The sequence below is a fragment of the Ovis aries genome, chromosome 19 (assembly GCF_016772045.2).
Source record: "Ovis aries strain OAR_USU_Benz2616 breed Rambouillet chromosome 19, ARS-UI_Ramb_v3.0, whole genome shotgun sequence".
In the NCBI taxonomy this organism is placed as follows: Eukaryota; Metazoa; Chordata; class Mammalia; order Artiodactyla; family Bovidae; genus Ovis; species Ovis aries.
The window spans coordinates 39,154,696-39,179,444 of NC_056072.1; the positions used below are offsets into that span (position 1 = coordinate 39,154,696).

The 24,749-nt window shown below is 40.7% G+C and overlaps 1 protein-coding gene across 4 annotated transcripts in view; it reads right to left on the reverse strand.

Moving 5' to 3' along the window:
• Nucleotides 1-1,111: 1,111 nt before the first annotated feature.
• The window catches only part of PTPRG (protein tyrosine phosphatase receptor type G), a 774,731-nt gene continuing 751,093 nt past the window's right edge, over nucleotides 1,112-24,749 (reverse strand). For all 4 annotated transcript variants that reach the window (XM_060402273.1, XM_027958231.2, XM_027958232.2 and 1 more), the window contains 4 exons: nucleotides 21,146-21,292; nucleotides 20,043-20,185; nucleotides 6,228-6,363; nucleotides 1,112-5,666 (listed from right to left, as the gene is read on the reverse strand). In XM_060402273.1, coding sequence (XP_060258256.1) covers nucleotides 5,520-5,666; nucleotides 6,228-6,363; nucleotides 20,043-20,185; nucleotides 21,146-21,292 — 573 coding nt within the window. In that variant the 3' untranslated portion in view covers nucleotides 1,112-5,519. The remainder of the gene's footprint in view (nucleotides 5,667-6,227; nucleotides 6,364-20,042; nucleotides 20,186-21,145; nucleotides 21,293-24,749) is intronic.

Genomic DNA, 24,749 nt, shown 5'->3' on the forward strand with positions numbered 1-24,749 from the left:
ACGCCCAAGTGAGAACAGGAGCCTCGGGTTTCAACAATGCACTTTTTCCAAAAGAGCTTGAAATCTGAATCTTACTGTAAAAGTTTTCACTTTTTAGATGTTAGAAACTAATAACTGTGATAAAGATGATGGCCTCAATATGTGGAGTTAATATGATCTACAGGTCAACAATTTGTGACCACTCACGTACTCTGTGATAGAGAGGATTGAGTCCCTGTGGGTGTTTGAGGAAGACCAGGCTTCCCAGGTGGCGCTAGTGGGAAAGAATCCACCTGCCAGTGCTGGAGATGCAGGAGATGGGGGTTTGATCCCTTGGCCGGGAAGATCCCCTGGAGAAGGAAATGGCAACCCACTTTGGTGTCCTTGCCTGGAGAATCCCATGGACTGGCAGGCTGCAGGTCCATAGGGTCACAGAGTCAGACATGAAGGGGCAACTGAGCACACAGACAAAGGGTTACATCAGTAGAGTTCCATTCTTTTGTACTGAGGGGTTGATGTAGGTACCACAAGAAGGATTAATATGCTGTTTGTCAAATTCCCAGTTACTTTTGGAGAGTGAACTATCAGTTCTTTATCTTGCTGGAAAGAAAAATTGGAGCCACAGTGATGAGTTGAATGCCTGTAGTGCTGCTTAAAGTTCAGAGAATGGTGGACCCAAGCTTCCCAGTTGGCGACTTGTGTTTGCAGATGGCAAAATGTCACTCAGTAGGAGTTACAGGATCTTATGTATGTATTTCATAGATCCTCCCAAAGTCTTGCCAACAAATGTCTCTCATTCTACAAAGTAAATATTTAGAGGGAGGAGTTGCTCCAAATCTATTTGATACACTGGATAAGACAATAATTCTACTTATAATTTAGCAGGAGGTTCATAAAGTGAGCACAGTTTCATCTGACATGCCGGTGAAATATTACTCTTTAAAGGAGGAAGAACTCAGAAAAGACATTTCTGTGGTTTTCTGCCTGTGTGAAGATGACTCCTAATAATGATTTACTACCATGAAAACTAAGACCAAGGGTCTGTGTGTATAAACGTGACCCATTAAAAGAAACGAGTAATCTGATATTATTGGATGTAGGTATTTTCTTAGAAATGCTCAGCACTAATGAATACATCAAAAACCATACTTTATTTTATGTATAGCAATACAATTTACATATTAAATAACACTATAATAGAATGATTTGATATACTTTTAAACAGAAGAAAAAAGGGAAAAATTTCAGGTTACAAAACCCCTCCCCCCGAACAAATTAAAAAAAAAACAAAAACAGCACTTTATCCAAATGGGTCAATGCAACAAATGTATTCAGTGTGACTAATTATGTCTAATTCCTATTGCACAAATGGTCAATGAAATTAAAAAAGAAAACCCAACTGTCACAATCACTGCCTCAAAGAAATAACACATGTTGGATTCTTTTGGAATGCAAAGATGGTTCTCGCTACTTCAATACACAGAAAGTTGAATTCACATATCCACCACAAAGGGAAAAAAAAAAAAAAACTATGACAGAATTGAAACTAGAAAAAAATTAGCTTTATATGAAAATATAAAATTCTATGATTATATACCATAGATACAAAGTTCCCAGAAGATGCTTATCCAAGCAACAAAATATTTACAGTTTTAATGATTTTCGCTATTTCAAAATGAAGTGAAAGAAACATGAATCCACACAAAGGCTGAATTTTTTTTTCTTTTTTTAAGAAACGATGGCTACTTGCTAGTTTCAAATGTCCTAACAAAAAAGGAGTCACTACCCCAAATGTTGGAGAGTTGCGACATTTTATAAAATCGTTTGTCTCCTTTTCTGGAGATGTTTTATTTCTTAAAACTCAAGATTATTTTTCTTGAAATTAATTATCCTCTGTAGAAAATGCTTCCCTTTGCAAATATTTAACAAAAATACTAAAAACAGTTTAACAGCTAAGACAAAGTAGAGGCCAAATACCATTCTTACAACTCCTTCCGGTTTGTCGCATGCCTTCTTTCTAGAGATAAGTGAAGCCAAAATCGTATGTTAGATGGCAGCTATGGGCAAGCGCAAAGGGGCAAGTGAGATTACAACTGTTTCAAAAAAAAAAAAGCAGGCATTTTCCCTTCATATAAAAATTCACTGGCACCATTTGAACATAAACTTTAGGACTTGGAGTTGGAAATGTATTTTCCAGTATAACTTGCTAGATTCTTAAGACAAACTATGTTTTTGATTATTATTTCCTAAATTATGATGAGTTTGGGTTTCTTTAACATTTTTTTGCTTACAATTAGTATGTGTCTTTGGTAAATTGGTATCTATATTTTAAGTTTTAAATACAGTATATATGCGTTTAATAAAATTCATAACAAGGCAGTTGTGCTGTCATTATAAAATAATTAAGGTTATCTGTTGATTTCGATATGTCACTCCGGGCTAAAACCTACAGCCATGAGACCCTAAATGCCATAAACATCTCTGACCTTGCTGGACTTTTCAACGTGAAATTGACTCTGAAAGCTCCAAGGCATAAAAATTAGGAAAAGCGATTCACCTCATCTTAATCATCTTGAATTTCAGAAGGAAACTTTTTTTTAAAGTATCAAAGTATTGTGACTTTCAGATGCAGGAAAGTTCTTGGCACAGTGAGGTGTGTTTTCTCTGATGTCCAGCATGGCCACGTGTCCTGATCTTTGCAGTTCATTTTGAATGTGTGCCTTCTGCTTACCTAGAACTCATGCAATCTAAAAGCTTATTTTTATAACAGCACACAGTAATTTGCAGTAGCTATTTCCTTTCCTCCTGAGTGCATGGGCTAATAACCTTGTTATTTAGTTAAGCAATGTGCTTCTGTCTCAAAGAAAACACCATCTTTGAAACTCTTTGCCTCTGCAAAGATACAAGCGTATATTTGCCAATGCCATATGAATAATAATAGGATACACTCTATAGTCAAAGGGAGGAACTGCTGACTATCACTATCCTCCACGAAGTGTGTTTGGACCAGTTTGGCAAGATGGGCAAACCGCAGTTGCTTGTGGTTCAGTGGGTTAGGGTTTGTAGACTGGTTCAGGCCCACTACAGACACTCGAATGCTCACAGAGAACTTCTAAGCCATCCTTGTGACGTTTCTGTTTTATCTCCAACCTATTTCTCTCTTTTATCATGATTCTGATACCCATGGAAGAGACGGTCACAGAATTGGAGGGTATGAATGTCCATGAATTGGGCCCTCTGTAATAGCACAGATAGTGAAGGACAGGGAAGCCTGGCGGGCTGCATTCTATGGGGTTGCGAAGTGTCGGACACGACCGAGTGACTCAACAATAGCACAGAAGGGAATACTTGCCACGTGTCCTGAAAAAATTAGAGGGACCACAAGCCCCAACCTGCATGTTGCTTCTGAAAGTCAGGTCCACTGTGCCATCCACTGAGGAGAGTCAGCTCATGTCAACACTCTACAGCTAAAGTGAGCTCCGTAATGGACTAGTGACCTAGCTCTTGCCATGCGGAGGTGAATCCGTGCTGAAAGCTTCCCCTTCCTGGTCTCCCTCAGCCAGCCCGTGGTGGTAGTGTTGGTGAGGTCAGGATTCTCCCTCAAGTGTTAGGCAGAGGCTCCGCACGTCACCTCTGATGGGAGCGGAGGGACGGTGAACGAGTCTGTGTCCTCCACCACTCATGGTTGGGCTCTCTTGTTCACATTTTCTCAAGCAAGCGCTCACAGTCTGTGAATAGTGGACTACCCTGTGTGGCTGAATCTGCGCGATGAGAAGATGAGATGAATCCTGGCAAGTTATGTTGTTTGTGAAAACTTGGTTGACCTGGCCCGTGTGTTAGAAATCCTGGGCCAGGAGGCCTCAGCAGCTTTGGTCCTTTGAGCTCTGCTCTGACAAACTTCATAGAAAATCAACTCAGGACAAACAGAGTCTCCGTGCTGCTTATCACGGACGTTTTAATGCCTAGCCAGAAAGTATGGTCACAGCCAGTGTGACCTGTTGGTTGATGTTTATTGACATAAAAAAATTAACCAAAACCCTTTTCCTCTTCCCAGGCTCAGTCCTGGTGATGGCTTAACTTCTGACGCACCAGAAGAAACAGATCTCAGTAAGTAGCTTATCTTTCTAACTTGCTGAACTGAAATTTCTTGTGAATGCTCCTGATTTCCCCATGATGGATGGCAGGGTGAATGTGGCTCTGGGAAATTGCCTCCTTGGGCTCTGTGTCCCTATGAGCAGTCTCTTTTACTGAAGTGAACCTGTTTTTGAGGCTAAAATAGACAAAAGCATACAAAGCTGTCTCCTCTTTGAAAATGTCACTGTTACCTTTCACTCAAGATTCTAATTCTCTCTCTCCACGTCAGATTTCTCCATGTGGAGGAACCTAGATAGTCCCAAGACTTTTTGCTAATTAATTAATATAATATTTTCAGTTTAAGTAGAAGAATACATGTAGTTAACGAGCTTTATCATGAAATATTTGGCCAAAAAGAAAGGAAAGAAAAGAATGTAAGAATGTTAACTCTATAGGTAGTTTTTATTAGATTGCTATATGAGTAATAGGAATATTAGGACTACTTTCAAAATTATACACCTGCCAAGATTTGCATTATTCCACCTGCCAAGAGGTATGAAATTATAAACCATGAGGCATTAATGAAGACTCACTAAAGGATTTCATAACTGGAGTTACGTAAAATATTGCCATCTCTCTTTTGTAAAAGATGGCCCTGATTTGGGGGGCAGGGATGTAACTATTTCAGAGAGTCAAATGGAAATAACACACACTGTCCACATAGCTACTGTGAAAACTGTAATACAGAGATATCCTTTATTTCGACACAGTTGGGCATTTTTTAAAGCTAGGAATATAACTTTGAAACTAGGAAGTGATGTTCACATCAGATGACTCTTCAACCTTCTTGTTTCTTAATGGACACCTTTACCATCACAAATGGGACTCTCTCAAGGCCATGACATGGACAGGCCTTCAGAGGAGCCCCCCCGCCGCCACTATTCTTTAAAAGAAAACAGGGCTCATCCACTCCATTAAAACACAGAAGGCATACAGAAGTACTGAGCAGTGCCTTAAAAAATAGGAGAGGACTGAGGAAGAGGACAGCATTGCCTGCTAGGAGGATGCAGCTGCTTTAGCAAGAGTAATAATTAAAAAAAAAAAATCAAGAGTCACTGTCATAACAAAGACCTTCACTATACTGAATTAAAAAGTAGCATGTATGGTGTCGTGGAATGTCACGTCAGGGTTTGCTGTAGTATCAGATTATAGGCAGTAACACTGATCAGATAGTGCAAACTAGGTAAAACCGCGTTTCACTGTGGGAAATGAACAGAGGTGCAAATGCTCAGTAGGATACCATTAAGACATAAAATGGCAAAAAATAAATATCAAAACTTTTATCAGTGTAAAAAAGTAACTGGGTTATCATATAACCTAGACCTAGAGTCTGGCAAAAAAAAGGCCTCAAGAAAGTTCTCAGTCTTCAGAAGGTTTACAAATGAAGCACTCTTTCACGATTCCAGTCACACCAGCGACTCCATGCTCTCGGCAGGGTCCGACTCGTCCGCGGTGAGAGCGGCGCCGTTTCTGTCCACTGTCATGGGGCCATTTCCATTCTCTTTAGTGCTGACCAAGCTGAGCATCGCTTTGTAGACAAACTGGTACTGTTCCTGGAAAACGAGAGGAAGATGGTTTTGGAGCTGAAGAACAGCTTCATCTCATTTCATCGCAGGTAAAAGTACTGATTAAAAATCTAACTGTGAAAAATACACTAGAGACATGGGAATATATGTCTATGCTCCCGAAGAAACTTACAAAATCATCTGTGGAATCCGTTATGATCAAAACCGACACCTGCTTTGTGTCCTTTGCATCTCTTACCTTGGAATGGTCCACTAAGATAATAAGAAATCTGTACTTTATCTTCAGAAAACACGACATACTCTAGAAAGCAGAGTTTGTTTGCTCAGCACTTCTGACATGTGGGCCAGAGAATCCTTTATTGCAGAGGGCCATCTCAGGTGTTGTGGTATGTTTAGCAGTGTCCCTGGGCTCCACTCACTTAACCCCATCCCCAGCAGTGATCATAAAAAGGGTCTCCGACATTGCCCAACATCCCCTAGGGGGCAAAATTACTCCACCCTCACCCCCATTGAGAACTACTGTTGTACAGGGTGAGGCTGAGTTTCAGCTGATGTTGTACAGGTTTTGCAAATAAGCACAGTACTTACAATGTCTGTAAATACTCCAGGCCTCATCAGATTGATCATTTTTGCAACCTGGAAAACATCCACGGCATTTTCATTCTCCAGTTGCTGGGACAAGGTGGTAAGAGCACACAGCATTCCTGCTGAAACCGCGCCATACCTTGGGGGCAACAAAAGAAAAACCTATTGCAGGATCACTAAAAGACTGAATATACTGGAATGAAGTCACCATCACGTATTTTTGTAGACGCTAGGGAGCCTGAATTGATACCTATTCTAGAACACAAAAATGAATGAAATGCTGACAAGGGAAGAGATTTTAAGGTTAGCATGAAGGTGATACTTGTTCATAACGTGGCCTCTTTTGAGACTGGTTTATCAGTTGTTTCACTTGATGTCTAATTTGAAAAGTTCAAAATTAGACTTGCAAGGGCAATAAGATTTGATGTGAGGGAGGAGTTGGGTGATATGATAGGAAAAATAATATGAGGATTTTAACTGGAGGCTATGAGATAAGTAGGAAGAGGCAAAAAGCTCTGGAAAAAAAATTATTTTTTAAATTCCAAATGGCTAAACTGAACTTTCAGAATCCGAATAAAAATGGAAATCTATGGCCCAAAAGGCAGTCAGAAAATTTTCACAGTGAGTTTCATATTTAGTAATTATTTCTGGCATGGAAGTGGAACTTTCCAAGTATGACCACCTTCTATAAAATTCTTGGAAAAATATGTTTCTGTTTGCTTCACACACAGGCACGAAAAAGGCGTAGCAAGGGTACCAGGTATTTTCATCAGGCCATTTCAAAATGCTTTCTTGATCCCGGTATTTAAGAAATATTCTCCTACAATTTTCTACCTCATTGCATTTAATTGTTTAATTCATTGGAATCTTATTCTTCCTCTGATGTAAGGCAGGGGTCTCATTTTAGTCATTTTTCCAACAGATAACCACTGGTGCCAGCGTGTTATAGTGAACAGCCTCCTCTTTCCTCATTGATTTAGGCTGCCTTTTTAATAATTTGCCAAATTCTCATATACAGGCCTATTTCTGAACTCTCTGGTTTGGCCCTTTAATCTGCTTGTCTGTTTTTTGATACTGTATTTCCCCACAGTTGCTTAAATTCCCTTAGGTTTTTAGTAGTTCTGACACTTGATGAAGCAGGTTTATACAATAGTCTTGGCTGCTAGCAGTACAGTTGCTGTTTCACTTTCAGGGCTTCAGACATACGTATTTGCATTTTTCACTTGTACACTCATTTCCACTTCGACCCTCCTACCTCATCCCATTCTACCTTATATTAACTGATACTGGACTGTCAAGGAATATAAATAGTTGTTGGGATTTTGGTTAGGCTGCACTGAATATCTCAAGTAGATCTGAGGAAATAAACCTCTTTTTGAGCTTTTCTGTTCATGAAGATATCTTTCTTTCCATTTGCTCAGGTCTTTTATAGTTTTCAATTAGATTTTACAGTTTTCTGCATATTGTTGTTTAGTTGCTAAGTCGTGTCTGACTCTTTTGGGACTCCATGGATTATAGTTGACCAGGCTCTTCCATCCGTGGGATTCTCCAGGCAAGAATATTGCCATTTCCTTCTTCAGGGGATCTTTCTGACCCAGCGATCAAACCCCCGTCTCTGGTGTTGCCTACACTGGCAGGCAGGTTCTTTACCACTGAGCCACCAGGAAAGTCCAGTTTTCTGTATAGTCTTCCCCAATGTCATTTTAGGGTGATTCCTAGGTAGTTTCTGTTATTCCAAAGAATGGCCTCTCTTCAGTGGCTATATATAGGGAAGTTATTGATTTTTCACATGGTGAACTTGTATTCAGCCACGTAGAACATTTTTTTAAGTTCTAATAATCTGTAGATTCTAGAACTTTTTTTAAGTTCTAACAATCTGTGGATTCTCTAGGTTAGTTGGCTATACCATCATCCGCCAATAACGCCAATTATGTCTTTCTTTTATACCTCTTACATCTTTTGCTTTTACTGCATTGGATAGGATATCAATAGTCTTCCATTTTGACACTGTAAAGAATTACCATATTGTGTTATGGTAAAGCATCTACTTTCTTAATATTAAATAAAAGTATTTCTATAGGCATCTGAGAAATAACATTTAACAAGTTAAAGAGAATGCTTTTGACTTTAAGTTTGCTTAAGAGTGTTTTCTTTTGGGGATGGGGATAATGAATGCGTGTCATTTTATTGTATGTTTTCAAACATCTATAAAAAAGTTCCTAAAGTCCTGAACTCACTGAGAATAGTTTTTTGGTACCATTTAACTAGCTCTGTATTTCTGGGAGAAATCTTTTGAAATGATGTATGTAATTCTTTCAATATAACACACTGGGTTTTATTCGACAGCATTTTCTTCAGATCTTTGTACCCGTATTCAAGTAAGTAACAATGGCTTACACTGTTCCCTTCCATTCTGGTGTTAGCTTTGTCTGTTTTCTTAATCAAGGTGACATTACATGTTTTCTCTGTGTGCTACAAGTGTAGCCTGGTCAAAACGCAGTGGGTCTAGACAGGTTGAAAACTGTAAATACCAGGCTTGTAAGTATTTTACATGTGCCAATGATTTTAATCCTCAGAAAAATCCAGGTACTATTAACATCCCCATTTTGAGGTTGAATAAACAATGTACATCCAGGTAAGTAACTGGGGTCATAGCTTGGGAGACGAGATTTTTTTTGCTGCGGCTGATACACATTGGGGGCTCAGATCAGAGACTGGTAAGTACCATATGTTCCCTAAGTATCGTTTATTACGATTAGGTAGGCTTAACAATTTATTGGTATAGCACTATAAATAGTTTAAAATGTTTATTTCATTTCTTTTAAAACATTTATACGATTTTTAACCTGTTAGCAAAATACAAAGTATAGTAACCCTCATGGCTCTGTCACTAAACTACAACAATCATCAGCTTGCAGCTGCTCGCGTTTCGTGCCTATTTCCGCCACACGTGTTTTGAAGCAAACCCCAGATTTTTCATCCATTAATAAATCAGTGTAAAATTCCAAAAGATAAGGACTTTAAAAATAAACATCATCTTATCACAATTAACAATTTTTAAAACATTTGAGGACTGCAGGTTAAGTGGGAGACTTTTTTTCCTTCCCCCATGGTAAATTATGCCTTCTCTGCTTTTTTCACCATTTTCCAGAGTTGTATGTCTTGTTAATAAAATTTAAGCAATAAAGTTGATCTGCTTCCTGGGTGGCTCAGATGGTAAAGCATCTGCCTGCATTGTGGGAGACCCAGGTTCTATCCCTAGGTCAGGAAGATCCCCTGGAGAAGGAAATGGCAACCCACTCCAGTACTCTTGCCTGGAAAATTCCATGGATGGAGAAGTCTGGTGGGCTACAGTCCATGGGGCTGCAGAGAGTTGGACATGACTTCACTTTCACTTTCATCCTTGCCTCCATTTCATTACTATTTGCTCTTCTTAGTACATTTTGTGGATTTATTTAGTTCTTTTTCTGGGTTCTCCAGTTGAAAGCTTAGTTGTTCTTTTTTTAATATTTTCTCTAATATATGGATCTATATATGAATATATAGATACATACATTTTTTTCCCCCTTTGAGTGTGTATCCTGTTAGGTTTTGAAAGTAACTATCAGAGCCTCTGTGTTAAAAATTGGTCATCAGTTTGACTCCATGGTCAACGTTGGGCAGTACTGAGTCTGAGTAATGGACCGTAGCCTGGATCCTTATTCCAGCTTAAAGTGACAACTACTGTAAGTTCAAAATCCAATGAAGTTTAAATGTGACTCATCATCTGAAGAGATTCTCAGTGATGGTCGAGGTGTTTAAGCAGTCTTTACTCCCCCTAGTCTGAACTACTAGTAGCTCCTCGACTATATGCGGCATTTCTTCCACTGTCCCTGCTTTTGTCTTTCTCGCCCCTATACTTGGAATGTCCTTCTCTTGGGTACAGACTTCAACATTTACGTATTTAATTCAGAAATGTTTACATAAAAAAAATAGAACTTTAGAAATATAGTTGACTTGTAATGTGACAATCTCTGCTGTATAGCAGCGTGACTCCGTTCAACACATGTATACACTCTGTTTTTTCTACTCTTTTCGATGAGAGTTTATCCCAGAAAGTCCCCTTTGGAATATGCAATAGGACCATGTTGTTTATCTGTCCTCTGTATAATAGGTTGCATCCACAGACCCCAAGCTCCCCATCTACCCCCCCACGCCCCTTCTCCCGCTTCGCGGGCACACGTCTGACCTCTGTATGTGTGAGTCTGCTTCTGCTTTGCAGGTAGGTGCATCTGCGCCGTATTTTAAATCCCACAGATAAGTGATGCCATATGGTATCTGTCTTTCTCTGACTTACTTCACTTAGTATGATGTTCTCTAGGTCCATCCATCTTGCTGCAATGACACTGTTTCACTCTTTTCAATGCAGGCGTAGTATTCCACTGTGGATGTGTCCCACTTTATCCATTCCTCTGTTGATGGGGGCACATGCCGTTATAGGCCACTACTGGACCAGCCTTGTTAACTGTGGTTTTCAGATCTTTTCTCTGAATGTTACTATTCTTTGTATCCTTGTATCCTGATAATTCATTTTAATATCTCATCCCTTTATTCAGTTATTACAGAATCTTCAGGCCATGATTTTTTTTCAGCTTTTTTTCTTCCTCGTTCATCTATCTCTCCATAGATCATCCCTTAGATCGATGTCAGAACTTCTGTATCTGACTTCCATATCTGAGTCTAATTGCAGTTTTGTCCATTCTACTACTAGCCCGTCTCTTATCCTTTCCATTTATTAGCCTCTAATTTGTTCCAATTTCATAATCAGTGTTTCTGATTCATTTCATTATATCTTTAGAATGATGACTGCTCTTTTAACTCTAATTCACTGTATTATTTTTTCTTGTTCATTATGTTGTCTTTCTTCAGATTCTAAAATGAACTGAGTTTACCTTCTCAGTGTAGCATAGCTAGGATTTCCCACCTCCTCCACCCCAATCATTTGTATTAATGTTTTTCAACGTTTAACCTTTTAATCTCTGCTTAATTTGTTCTGGTGAAACTGTTAGGATCTTTTTTCCTTCTCCCTTTCGAGCTAACCTCAGCCATTAGTTAGGAAAGTCAGGTAGTACGTGCTTTATTATGCAGTGCGCGCTCCATGTGGGATTACTCTGCCCTTTGCCTGGGTTGTCTTTCCTTAATACTTAGCCACTCTTAGATAAGTATCTAAATAAAAGGAAAGTCCTACAAAATAAGACTTTAAACATGACTAGAAACTAGGTCAAACCAAATCAAATGCACAGATACTTTGAAGTATCAGTCTTGAAAGACTGAAAAAGGCCATTCTCTTTTAGAAGTTTAGGAATTCAGCAGGATTAGAGGAGGTTTGTCAAGTCTCATGCATTTGCACTTCACATTACAGAGACTTGGTGGAAAAGCGACACAGGTAATTTATAACTTAGCTAATACAAGAATAGTATATAAATTCACTGGTTTGGTAGTTTGCCACTTTCTTAAAGGGCCCCCTTGAGAGTAACAGTGCTTTAACTCTTAGCTGTTACAATGTATTCTCATCTTCCTCTGTCAATGCTTCAAACAATTGAAAGCAATTTCCCAATACACAGTAATATTTTTAAGTGGCTCTGTCTATATTCATTTGAAGAGACACTGGGGTTCCTTCTATCATCAGTATGTATAATACCTATGGCCTTTTGCCACTTAATTACACTTTTTACTACTTCATATAATTATTGCTGAAAGCAACTACTTCGTATAATTACCATTATTGTTGTTTTGCTTATGCGATGTTTTAAAAATCATAACCGAGATGGCAATGCAGGGGTAAAAACCCTGTCACTATGAAGGAAGTGAAGCTTCCTTTCAAAATCATTACGGCAGGAAGGAAAACAGAGTTAAAGCTTGAATATACATTAATCCTGGAATAATGGCAACTCAAGCCTGTAAGACTTTTGGAAATGGATGAGAAAATAAAGGCAAGTTATTCTGACTGGTGTGAGATCTGCCTAACTGTGCCTTTGATTTGCATTTCTCTAATAATGAGCGGTGCTGAGCATCTTTTCATGTGTCTGCTGGTCATCTGTATGTCTCCTTTGAGAAATGTCTATTTAGGTCTTCTCCCACTTTTTGTCTGGGTTGTTTGTTTTAGGATGTTGAGCTGCATGAGCTGTGTGTATATTTTGAAGACTAATTCCTAGCTGGTTACAGAGTTGGCAAGTATTTTCTCCCATTCTGGGGGCTGTCTTTTTGTTGTCTGTGGTTTCCTTTGTTCGTGGAAAAGCTTTTGAGTTTAATTAGGTCTCATGTGTTTCTTATTTCCATTATATAGGAGATGGATCAAAACAGATACTGCTGTGACTTACGTCACTGTTGTTCTATGAGTGTTGTTCTATGTTTTCTTCTAAGAACTTCACAGAGTCTGGTCTTGCCTTTAGGTTTTTAATTTGTTCAGAGTTATTTTTGTGTATGGTGTTAGCTGTTGTTCAGCTGCTCAGTCATGTCCGACTCTTTGTGACCCATGGGCTGGAGCAGCCAGGCTTCCCTGTCCTTCACTGTCTCCCAGAGTTTGTTCAGACTCGTGTCCATCGAGTTGGTGATGCCATCCAACCACCTCGTCCTCTGTCGTTCCCTCCTTCTCCTGCCTTCAATCGTTCTCAGCACCAGGGTCTTTTCAAGTGAGTTGGCTCTTTGCATCAGGTGGCCAAAGTATTGGAGCTTCAGCATCAGTCCTTCCAAAGAATATTCAGGGTTGATTACCTTTAGGATTGACTGGTTTGATCTTGTAGTGAAAGGGACTCTCGAGACTCTACTTCAAAACCACAGTTCAAAAGCATCACTACTTTGGCGCTCAGCCTTCTTTATGGTCCAGCTCTCACATTTACACATGACTGTTTCTTTTCTCAGCTATTTGTAAACCTCCTCAGACAACCATTTTGCCTTTTTGCATTTCTTTTTCTTGGGAAAGGTTTTGATCACTACCTCCTGTACAATGTTACGAACCTCTGTCCATGGTTCTTCTGGCAATCTGTCAGATCTAATCGCTTGATTCTATTTGTCACTTCCACTGTATAATCAATGGGTTTCCCTGGTAGCTCACCTGTAAAGAATCCACCTGCAATGCAGGAGCCCCGAGTTTGATCCCTGGGTCAGGAAGATCCCCTGGAGAAGGGATAGGCTACCCACTCCAGTATTCTGGCCTGGAGAATTCCACAGACTGTACAGTTCATGGAGTTGCGAAGTTCGACATGACTGAGCAACTTTCACTTTTTCAATGTCTAATCTTAAGAGATTTGATTTAGGTCAGACCTGAATGGCTTAGTGGTTTTCCCTATGTTCTTCAATTTGAGTCTGAATTTGGCAATAAGGAGTTCATAATCTGAGCCACAGTCAGTTCCCAGTCTTGTTTTTGCTGACTGTATAGTTTCTCCATCTTTTGCTGCAAAGAATATAATCAGTCTGATTCTGGTACTGACCATTTGGTGATGTCTGTGTGTATGGTGTTAGAGAATGTTCTGATTTCATTCTTTCAAATGTAGGTGTCCAGTTTTCCCAGCACCACTTAGTGAAGAGACTGTTTTCGCTCCATTGTATATTCTTGCCTCCTTTGTTGTAGGTTAACTGACCTTAAGTGCATGGGTTTATTTCTGGACTTTGTATCCTGTTCCATTGGTCTATATTTCTGTAGCTTGTAGTATAGTCTGAAGTCAGGAAGCCTGATTCCTCCAGCTTCTTTTTTCTTTCTCAGGCTTGCTTTGGTTATTTGGAATCTTCTGTGTTTCCATACAAATTAAAAACTCTCTTGTTCTAGTTCTATGAAAATGCCATTAGTAATCTGATAGGGATTCACCGAATCTGTGTGGTATATTTTAACATGTTCTTGGATTGGAAGCATCGATATTGTTGGTGTTGTCTTTAAGTTCTTTCTTAACAGTTTTCAGAGTGCAGGCCTTTTGCCTCCTTCAGTTCAGTTGCTCAGTCGTGTCTGACTCTTAGCGACCCCATGAATTGCAGCACACCAGGCCTCCCTGTCCATCACCAACTCCCAGAGTTCACCCAATCTCATGTCCATCGAGTCAGTGATGCCATCCAGCCATCTCATCCTCTGTCGTCCCCTTCTCCTCCTGCCCCCAATCCCTCCCAGCATCAGGATCTTTTCCAATGAGTCAACTCTTTGCATGAGGTGTCCAAAGTATTGGAATTTCAGCTTTAGCATCAGTCCTTCCAATGAACACCCAGGACTGATCTCCTTTAGGATGGACTGGTTGGACCTACTTGCAGTCCAAGGGACTCTCAAGAGTATTCTCCAATGCCACAGTTCAAAGGCATCAATTCTTCGGCACTCAGCTTTCTTCATGGACCAACTCTCACATCCATACATGACCACTGGAAAACCATAGCCTTGACTAGATGGACATTTGTTGGCAAAGTAATGTCTCTGCTTTTCAATATGCTATGTAGGTTGGTCATAACTTTCCTTCCAAGGAGTGAGTGAAAGTGAATTTGCTCAGTCGTGTCTGACTCTTTGTGACCCCATGGACTGGAGCCTACCAGGCTCCTCCATCCATGAGATTTTTCCAGGCAAGAATACTGGAGTGGGTTGCCATTTCCTTCTCCACGGGATCTTCCCGACCCTGGGATTGAACCCAGGTCTCCCGCAATGCAAGCAGATGTTTATCCTCTGAGCCACCCCAAGGAGTAAGTGTCTTTTAATTTCATGGCTACAGTCACCATCTGCAGTGATTTTGGAGCCCCAAAAAAATAAAGTCTGACACTGTTTCCCTATCTATTTCCCATGAAGTGATGGGACCAGATGCCATGATCTTCGTTTTCTGAATGTTGAGCTTTAAGCCAACTTTTTCACTCTCCTCTTTCACTTTCATCAAGAGGCTTTTTAGTTCCCCTTCACTTTCTGCCATAAGGGTAGTGTCATCTGCATATCTGAGGTTATTGATATTTCTCCTGGCAATCTTGATTCCAGCTTGTGCTTCCTGCAGCCCACCGTTTCTCAGGATGTACTCTGCATAGAAGTTACATAAGCAGGGTGACAATATACAGCCTTGATGTACTCCTTTTCCTATTTGGAACCAGTCTGTTGTTCCACGTCCAGTTCTAATTGTTGCTTCCTGACCTACATATAGGTTTCTCAAGAGGCAGGTCAGGTGGTCTGGTATTCCCATCTCTTTCAGACTTTTCCAAGTTTATTGTGATCCACACACAAAGTCGAAGGCTTTGGCATAGTCAATAAAGCAGAAATAGATGTTTTTCTGGAACTCTCTTGCTTTTTCGATGATCCAGCGGATTTTGGCAATTTGATCTCTGGTTCCTCTGTGTCTTCTAAAACCAGCTTGAACATCTGGAAGTTCACGGTTCAGGTATTGCTGAAGTCTGGCTTGGAGAATTTTGAGCATTACTTTACTGGTGTGAGAGATGAGTGCAGTTGTGTGGTAGTTTGAACATCCTTTGGCATTGCCTTTCTTTGGGATTGGAATGAAAACTGACCTTTTCCAGCCCTGTGGCCACTGCTGAGTTTTCCGAATTTGCAGGCATATTGAGTGCAGCACTTTCAAGCATCATCTTTCAGGACTGGAAACAGCTCAACTGGAATTCCATCACCTCACTGGCTTTGTTTGTAGTGATGCTTTCTAAGGCCCACTTGACTTCACATTCCAGGATGTCTGGCTCTAGATGAGTGATAACACCATTGTGATTATCTTGGTCATGAAGATCTTTTCCGTACAGTTCTGCTGTGTATTCTTGCCACCTCTTCTTAATATCTTCTGCTTCCATTAGGTCCATACCATTTCTGTCTTTTATTGAGCCCATGTTTGCATGAAATGTTCCCTTGGTATCTCTAACTTTCTTGAAGAGATCTCCAGTCTTCCCCATTCTGTTGTTTTCCTCTATTTCCTTGTATTGATCGCTGAGGAAGGCTTTCTTATCTCTCCTTGCTATTCTTTGGAACTCTGCATTCAAATGGGTATATCTTTCCTTTTGTCCTCTGCTTTTCGCTTCTCGTCTTTTCACAGCTGTTTGTAAGTCCTCCCCAGACAGCCATTTTGCTTTTTTGCATTTCATTTCCATGGGGATGGTCTTGATCCCTGTCTCCTGTACAATGTCACAAACCTCATTCCATAGTTCATCAGGCACTCTATCACATCTAGTCACTTAAATTTGCCTCCTTAGGTAGGTTTATTCCTAGGTATTTTATTCTTTTTGATTTGATGGTAAACAGGATTGTTTCTTTAACTGGAAATGCTTTACTGGTAATAATTTTTGAGCAAGGGGGTCCTATGCACATTAGTAGCTGGTGCTGGCTCTGATCCTTGCTAATCAGATACATGTGCACACAGGCCCTAGGACTTACCTTTGCAGCCCTCATTTCCTCACACAGGAAGAGCGGATCCTAAAATTACTCCCCTCATGGGGTGATTTTGAGGATTAAAAGAAGGACTCAATTAGTTCTAACTTGAGGGGGGTGTCTTTACAACAGGTGGTTCAGAAAGCAGTCCATATATTTCAGAAGCATTTGCTATAGACCATCTCAGGTCAAAATTAACAATTATTGAAAACCCCCTAAAAGAGCTTTTTCTTATTTGGCTGTTAGCTATCAGTCTTTACTGTATCAGACATTAGAGCTGAGAAAACATTGAAACACACCACCATGCAAGCACACATTCCCTTCGCTGTCAGAGTGGGGATGTCACCTGGGTCAGGTCACTCTGAGAAACTCCTCTGTACACTCAAGACAGAATAAGAGTGAACAAGGCTACCAGTATCTTTGTATTATTCTGAAAACTGTTGCGTCTGCCTGGATTACCTAGAAGGTGATCCAAGAGACCATCCCGCCGCCCTTCCCAATCGGGGACCCTCAGATCCCACTCTGAGAACTGCTGAATGAAATCAGCCCACTCTGGCATGAAACAGGGTGGTAGATTCACACAAGAAACCAGCCTTTTGGTTCTGTAAGTGAAGGTCTAAGCTACTACTGTCTCATAAAACGGTGTAAGAACCATGACTGTGTTCCACACTCTTCTGAGGAAAATAGGCTCTGTGTTTGCCATTTGACAGTAATGATACAGATCAGCCTCTGGATAGGACTGTCTTGAGCAGACAAACATAGGAAGCTGAGAACAAAGCGGTTTGCCTTTAACCTATGCCTGTGCTCAAACTGAATGAGTGTACTTTTCGTTGAGGAAGTTTTACCCTTAGAGATCGTTTTATCTAGAAACTCCACTCACCTGGCACACAGCTGTGAGGACCAGGCAGACAGCACAGAGTTCGTGCACTGGAAGTTTAACTCTCGGTCAGTGGAAAGCACCCAGGCCTTTCCAAGCCTCCCCCCACCTATTTTTTGACAGGGCTTTAAAAACTTTGTAAATTGGCTTTATAGTCCACAGATACATGTAAGCAGATAAAATAACAATAACCAAAACAAAAACAAGGCTCTCCGGGCAAAGTTCATATATAAGCACATATCCTGAATAATGGGTAAGTCATCCTAACTTGAAACACGGTACCAACGCATATCAGTATTTATCTACTACCCACTGTGTGTCAGGCATGGGATTTCACTCTATGGAGAATGGGACAAATGAGTTCACACTGCTGGTCTCTGCAGTGTGGGGCTGACAGTCATGTAAACAAGCACTGAGAAGCGGATCTCATAAACAGGAATGGCACTGGTAAAGATGTGTTGTCTGTGAATGGTCACCTCTGGGATGAATTAGAGACAGTTTCAAAGAGAGTGCCTTTTGAGGTGTGTGTTGAATGAGAAGACAGGAGGACTGGGATGATAGCTGGGGCAGAGTAGACTTCAACCAGGCTGCAGAAGGATCTGGAAAGTGTACTGAAAGCCTGCGGAGCATCTGCAAGCTCTGGGGGCCGATGATACATGGAGGTGAGGAGGCACAAAGGACTTTGATGTCTTTCTGGTTTGTACGACTAAGTGGATGGGAGCAGGACGGGAGGCTGAGTTTGGACCTACAGATACTAGACTTGAGGTGTCTGTAGGCTAGCAGGAAGGGATATTTAGAGGTGCAAAAGGTAAGATGGAAACTGAAAGGTAACTGGCATTCAGAGTGCTGTACGAGAGCTAGCAACTACTTAAAAACTTCAAATTTGCTCAAGTAATGTAGAAAAATAATTTTAATGCACTCACTTCTCTCTTAAAGACGGTGGGTAAACGAATGAACACTTGATCATTGGGGGCTTTTCATCCAGCTCACCTACGTAACATGTGAAGATGCACTTGTGTAGGATTAACTTGCTCTTTTCTTATTTAGACCTAAGAACAAGCTGTATCTGATTAAGTCCAGAGGTAACATATGCAGCATGTAGTGTAAAATGAAAATCTCTACATAAGACAATCCACCCCAAAGCTGTCTATAGATGAATGAATCAAACAGTTCTGTTAAAATTGTACTTTTTCCCTCCCTTTCTCCGTTCTCTAATATAAGATCAGCTGCATTCCTGAGTTAAGGGCAGATCCTTGGAGTACTACTAGTACCGCAAAATCCAAAACAAAACCGGGCAGCAACATCAGAATTTAGTCTGAATTGCTAAAAGCTGGTAAAATCCAGAAGGTATTTGAAAAGCTAACCCAGATTAGTGGGGAGGAGGGAGACTCTAGAAGCAGTCCTCACTTTCTGCTATCACTGCATATCCTACAGTTGCTTAGACTAGGAGCAAGTATCTAGTTATTCTGAAGCTGTCTGTGTCATTTAAACACTACTGCTGGTTGTCACATTTCCAGGGATCTTACTTACTGGTGGTGGTTTAGTTGCTAACTTGTGTCCAACTCTTGGGACACCATAGACTGTAGCCTCTTAGTTCTTCTTAATCTAATTAAGAGGCAGGCTAACATTCTGAAATAGTCACTATTTTAAAAAGACCATCAGACTCCTTGGAAGGAGCCAGTCATGTGGCTTGCTTCAAACTGGTGACAGTACTGACCTCCGCCAGAAGTCTCATTTCCTCTGACAGCAACAGGTCAAAGCAAAGGCTTATTTTATAAGCGTCACTGTGAAATGTATTAATATCTACTCTAGCAGAGGGGGTGGTAATTTAATAGTAAATGCCTAACAACGTGCTGACTAAGGAAGCTGCCTACCGTGGAACCTGGGCTAGAGGCTTGTGAGATTTGAAACCGTCTGCCACTGTCTGGCAGGTCAAGTCCCAGCTATGAAGTCTGACTCCAGATATTCACACACCATTAGGCATATCTAGGACCCTGTCCCTCTCATTAAAGTGAGAGTGTGCGGGGTCTGAACTCCACTCAGACACCTAGCAGCTTTGAGCTAGAAGCAAATCATGCTTTACCTTTAAACCACCAGAGACGGTAAACTTCAAAACACAGTGTAAACTATAAATATTATTAAGAGTTAACTTTATGATTACTAATCAACTAAACATATTTTAAAAGGTTTTCTACCTAGTGTTTGTTGAAATTCAGTGTAAGGGTTTAAAGATAATATAAACTATGACATGTAAATTAATATAAATGTAAACATGTACATTACTGTCTAGTCTGCATTACTGAAACAGAAAACCTAGGAAAGCATGCAGATATATTGCGGTAGGCTAATACACAGTACTATCTAGAAAGACGAACCCTATAGCAGAACCTGAAGCCTCTGACAAACTAAAATGCACAACATTTTACACCAGTGCACACTAGAAACCACATGTACCCAGCAGAAACCACGACGTGCACATTAGAAATACCCTGGAATTGTCGCACGCAGAGATAGGGCTTGTGAGTCTCTCCCTCCTCCCTCCTCCTATTACAGTGCAACAGGAAAATGGAAAAAACCTGGTACATACTCATCATGCACAATGGTGGGGCCGTCCCTTGTCAAGGCCTCTTCCTTGATGACGTTGATGAGCTCAAAAGTACTGCTGATGGGGGCGTCCGGGTTGGGCCACTTGGGGCACTGGAAATGTCGGACTTCGAGGACATAGTCATCCTGCAACCAGCATGACACGAGTCACAGGTCACCCTTCACTTCACCCCATCTACAGTCTTAACAACTGGGACTTGCTAGCACATAGTACAGACCACTGAAGAACGCCATGATTGCCAGGAGACCCAAGCTGCTCTAAGGAGGAAAGTACTAGGGAGGTCTCTGCCTGACAGTTAACAAATGAGGTTGGTGGTGTGGTACTGTAGTTGCTACAGTTGTGTCCGAATCCTTTCTGATGCCATGAACTATAGTCCTGCTCCTCTATCCATGGGATTTCCCAGGCAAGGACACTGGAGTGGGTTGCCATTTCCTTCTCCAGGGGAGCTTCCTGTCCCAGTGATTGAATCTGTGTCTCCTGCCCTGCAGGCAGATTCTTTACTGCTAGGCCACCAGGGAAGCAACAAATGAGGTTATCACAGTGAAACAGAATCCTGTTTAGGCAAACATTTTAAGGGACAACAAACTGTAAGAGACTTTATATCCTATTCTATCTTATCTATAAAAATAAAAACAAGGAAGGGGAAAGGACATCAGTATTTAATTTACTAAATAAGATAACTCCCCTCTTAACCACTCCATAGGAAGATAGTTAATTACTCATCAAAATGTGTATTTTTTTAAATGTATAGTCTTAATATTATCACCCCTGCAACATATTATATTCTAAGGCTTACATTTCTGATGGCAAAGTAACTATAGAGCTCTAGTATATTGTTCTTATAATCAGGTCAACAAGCCTATTTGTATGCATGCTCAATCCGAGGAACTGCTACATTTCATCCTTGCACCTGGAAAAAGCAAATACTTGAAGGCAGCAAAAAAGGAAGTGTGCACATTTAAAATTAGGTCATACTCAAGACGCCTGCCTGGGCCTGTCCTCAGGGTGGTAGATTACTTCATTGTGACTTAGAATCACCCAGGACCTAGGTACAGCTGTTACCAAGGACCTGAGGTTGAAGTTACCTGTGTAGCTTCAAGGATAAAATCATGGATGATAATTTGCTCTTCATTAGAGAGGCACAGTCTGTCTTTACTGATAAGGGTGACGGTAAAGGCCTCACAGTTCATGGATTCTTCTCGACTGGGCCAGTACACAAACTCATCTTCAGCCTACAGGCACCAAAGAAAAAAAGAAAAAAATTCTTCTGCAGGGCTGTCAACCATTCGTTCTTGAATTTTCTTACCAATTTCTTATGTTTGCAATTTCCCATGATTCCCAGATCATCTTTTAAGTTGGGTTCACAGAATTATTGATATACGCATATTGCATCATGCTGAGGTCAGTGGTTATTGTATTTTATTGTAAAACACAATCACTATGTTTTGGCACCTCTCATCTATGTTACTCTACCAACCAAAAAGGCTCCTTCTGTAGGGGATGTCTAACCTTACCTAGCTGAGAAATGCTGTGTGATGGTAAGTGTGAGAATAAAAAAGAAGATACGATCTCCTATCCTATCCATTTTATTATTTCACAGTGGCTTAGTGCAATTAAGATATGCTAATTGTTGTTCTATGGATTATGTTATTAAGAGTTCTACAGTTGACTAGCATTTTCCAAAAGACTTTTTGTAAACATTATCTTATGTACTTTTCTTAATATACCAGTGAGGGAAGGCAGTTTTCATCTACAAAGCTCAGACAGGTCCATAAATAAGCATGCTGGCTATAAGTATAAGGTGCTTTGTAAAAGGGAAGTTAAATTGTCAATGTTAAGACTTCAGGTCTTTCAGTCTTGAATCAGGCAAGCTTTAAATGTTTATCTATTTTAAGATTAAACATAAATATTCAGTAACAGAAACTACAGTACATAAAATAGACAAGCAATAACAATTTACAGCTCAGAGAGCAATATTCAAATATCTTGTAATAACCTGTAATGGAAAAGAATCAGAAGAAATAACTGAATCGCTAAGCTGTACATCTGAAACTAATACAATATTCAGGCTTGATACTTGAATTCTTTCCCTGAAAACTATGAAGGCCTAAGAAAAAGATAACCGTTGCCTAGGTTGGAGGCTGAGAAATCCAATCATTATGATGAGCCTCATCTCCTTTTTCTCATCAGTTCAAATGGCAAATTACAGTTTGCATGTAATATATAGATTTCCATGGGCATTTTCCTGAAAAAGCCTAGACACTATACTAGTGAAGTCAGAAATAATTCTGAATAATGTTCAAAGCAAGGTTTTGTTTAATCTTACATTGTTGCATTAGAAATGAGCCAACAGTCCAATAAGACTTATCACCCTTTCAAGTTTCAATATAGCTTATTGCCAAGTACATTTTTATTTTTAAAGCTCAGCATAAGGGGAAACAGATTAGCAATCGGGTTTAGTCTATACAAAAGAAGTCTGTAACTGTCTTGGATTTTAATACACTGTGCCCTAGGATATGGAATTAGGACCCTTTTAACAGGTATCCTGGTGGATGAGTGGTAAAGAAGACACTTGCAATGCAGGAAACGTGGGTTTGATCCCTGGTTTGGGAAGATCCCCTGGAGAAGGGAATGGCAACCCACTCCAGTGTTCTTGCCTGAGAAATCCCCTGCACAGAGGAGCCTGGCTGGCTACAGTCCATAGGGTTACAAAGTCAGACACCACTGAGCAACTAAAACAGCAGCAAAGACATAATGATGAACAAGGCCTCTAAATTTGACCAAATACACAGATTAAGCATAGGACGGGATATGACCCTGAATAATCTGACTAGGCCTTAATTTCCATGTTGGAAAAGTGGGAATAATAAAACTATATACCCCAAATAACTATTATGATGATAATATGAATTAGAAATTCTCTAACTGGCCTACCAACTGCCAAAAGGAGTTAGTAATGGCAACCCACTCAGGTCTTCTTGCCTGGAGAACCCCATGGACAGAGTAGCCTGGTGGGCTATAGTCCACAGGGTCACAAACCCCACAGCTGAGCAACTAACAAAATGGTGGAAGAAAGGCAGAAAAATAGTTTTGAACACAAGACAGTAAACTAGGGAATAATGCCTCAACTTGACAGACACAAAGAAACAATGCTACTGACTTCAGTAGGAGCTCTGGTCTCATGGGTATTTTGCTGATGGAAAAGGCAAAGATGCCTTGGCCACAGTGACTTTTGGGCCATCTACAGAATCATGGTCTTGTAGAGTTACAGTAGTGATAAACAACAAAGCAAACAAAAAATGCAGAGACATCATCATGTCTGACTCCTTGCGACCCCATGGGCTGTAGCCCACCAGGCTCCTCTGTCCATGGGATTCTCCAGGCAAGAATACTGGAGTGGGTTGCCATTTGCTCCTCCAGGGGATCTTCCTGACCCAGGGATCGAACCCAGGTCTTCTGGATTGCAGGCAGATTCTTTATCGACTCAGCCAGCAGGAAAGCCCTTAGGAAACACTACATCTGACTTTCCACCTCTGAGCTATGAGCGCGGACGTGCAGGATTCCAGCATCGCCTCCGCGGCCCGAGAGAGACCAGGAAGTGGCAGGCCTGGCCCTGCAGCCCTCACTGTCCGCACAGCAGACTCACTGGATCCAGGCTCCCACGCGCCTGCCCATGCAAATGAGCTTGTGGGTAGAGCTGCTTTCAGTGGCTGTCCTCTGTTCAGTGAGGATAACAAAACACTGACTCATCCAACAAATGCACGTTTTAACAACCCTAAATGCCTCCAATTTCCATATGCCAAACAGAATAGACCCCTATTGCCAGCTAATTTGAAAATTTACACTCCAGTTTTTAGCTTAAGATTCTCAACTCTGTTGCCATTCTATCACACAGAAGCAGTCTTGGTATTCTGAAGCTGGAGCAGAAAGTGACAAAGTGAAGTTCCTACTGACTGGGCACACAGTCAAACGCATGTCATCAAGACTAGGGGTTCAATCACATGCTGTTCTTTCCTGATTAAAAAACTCACTACTCTTGACACTCAAGGAAGCAGATCATTTTTGTTTTTGTTTTTAGTCTGTGTGCTTCCATGTCCTCATAGTAACTTCCGAAGACCCAATTGATTGAAAACTTCAGGCAATCAAAGTGCAGCGGTAACACTTAAACTTGTTTTCATAAACGTGCTCACCCTTCTCCTCTAGGGTCTTACAGACCTCAGTTGTTGTTTAGTTGCTAAGTCCTGTCTGATTCTTTGTGACCCCCTGGACTGTAGCCCGCCAGGCTCCTCTGTGCATGGGATTTCCCAGGCAAGAATACTGGAGTGGGTTGCCATTTCCTTCTCCAGGGGATCTTCCCAACCCAGGTCTCCTGCATTGGCAGGTGGATTCTTTACCTCTGATCCACCTGGGAAGTCTGGAGACCTCAACAGGGAAGGACTAAAGGGAGGAGAAAGAATTAGTAGCTTAGTCGAGCTCTTTAAAAAGCACCGTTAATTTCCAACAAAAAAGCCTCTCCTTTTCTCCTTCCCTGTAACAGATCTGGCTTGCCTATGGAATGAGGGGTAAATGATGATACATTATTAGTACTTTTGATACTGATTTTTTTTTTTTTGGCTGGGAAACATTTCTGTAATGTGGGGTTGGACATAGACAATAACAAAATAAGACAAGTGACTCAAATCATGGCCA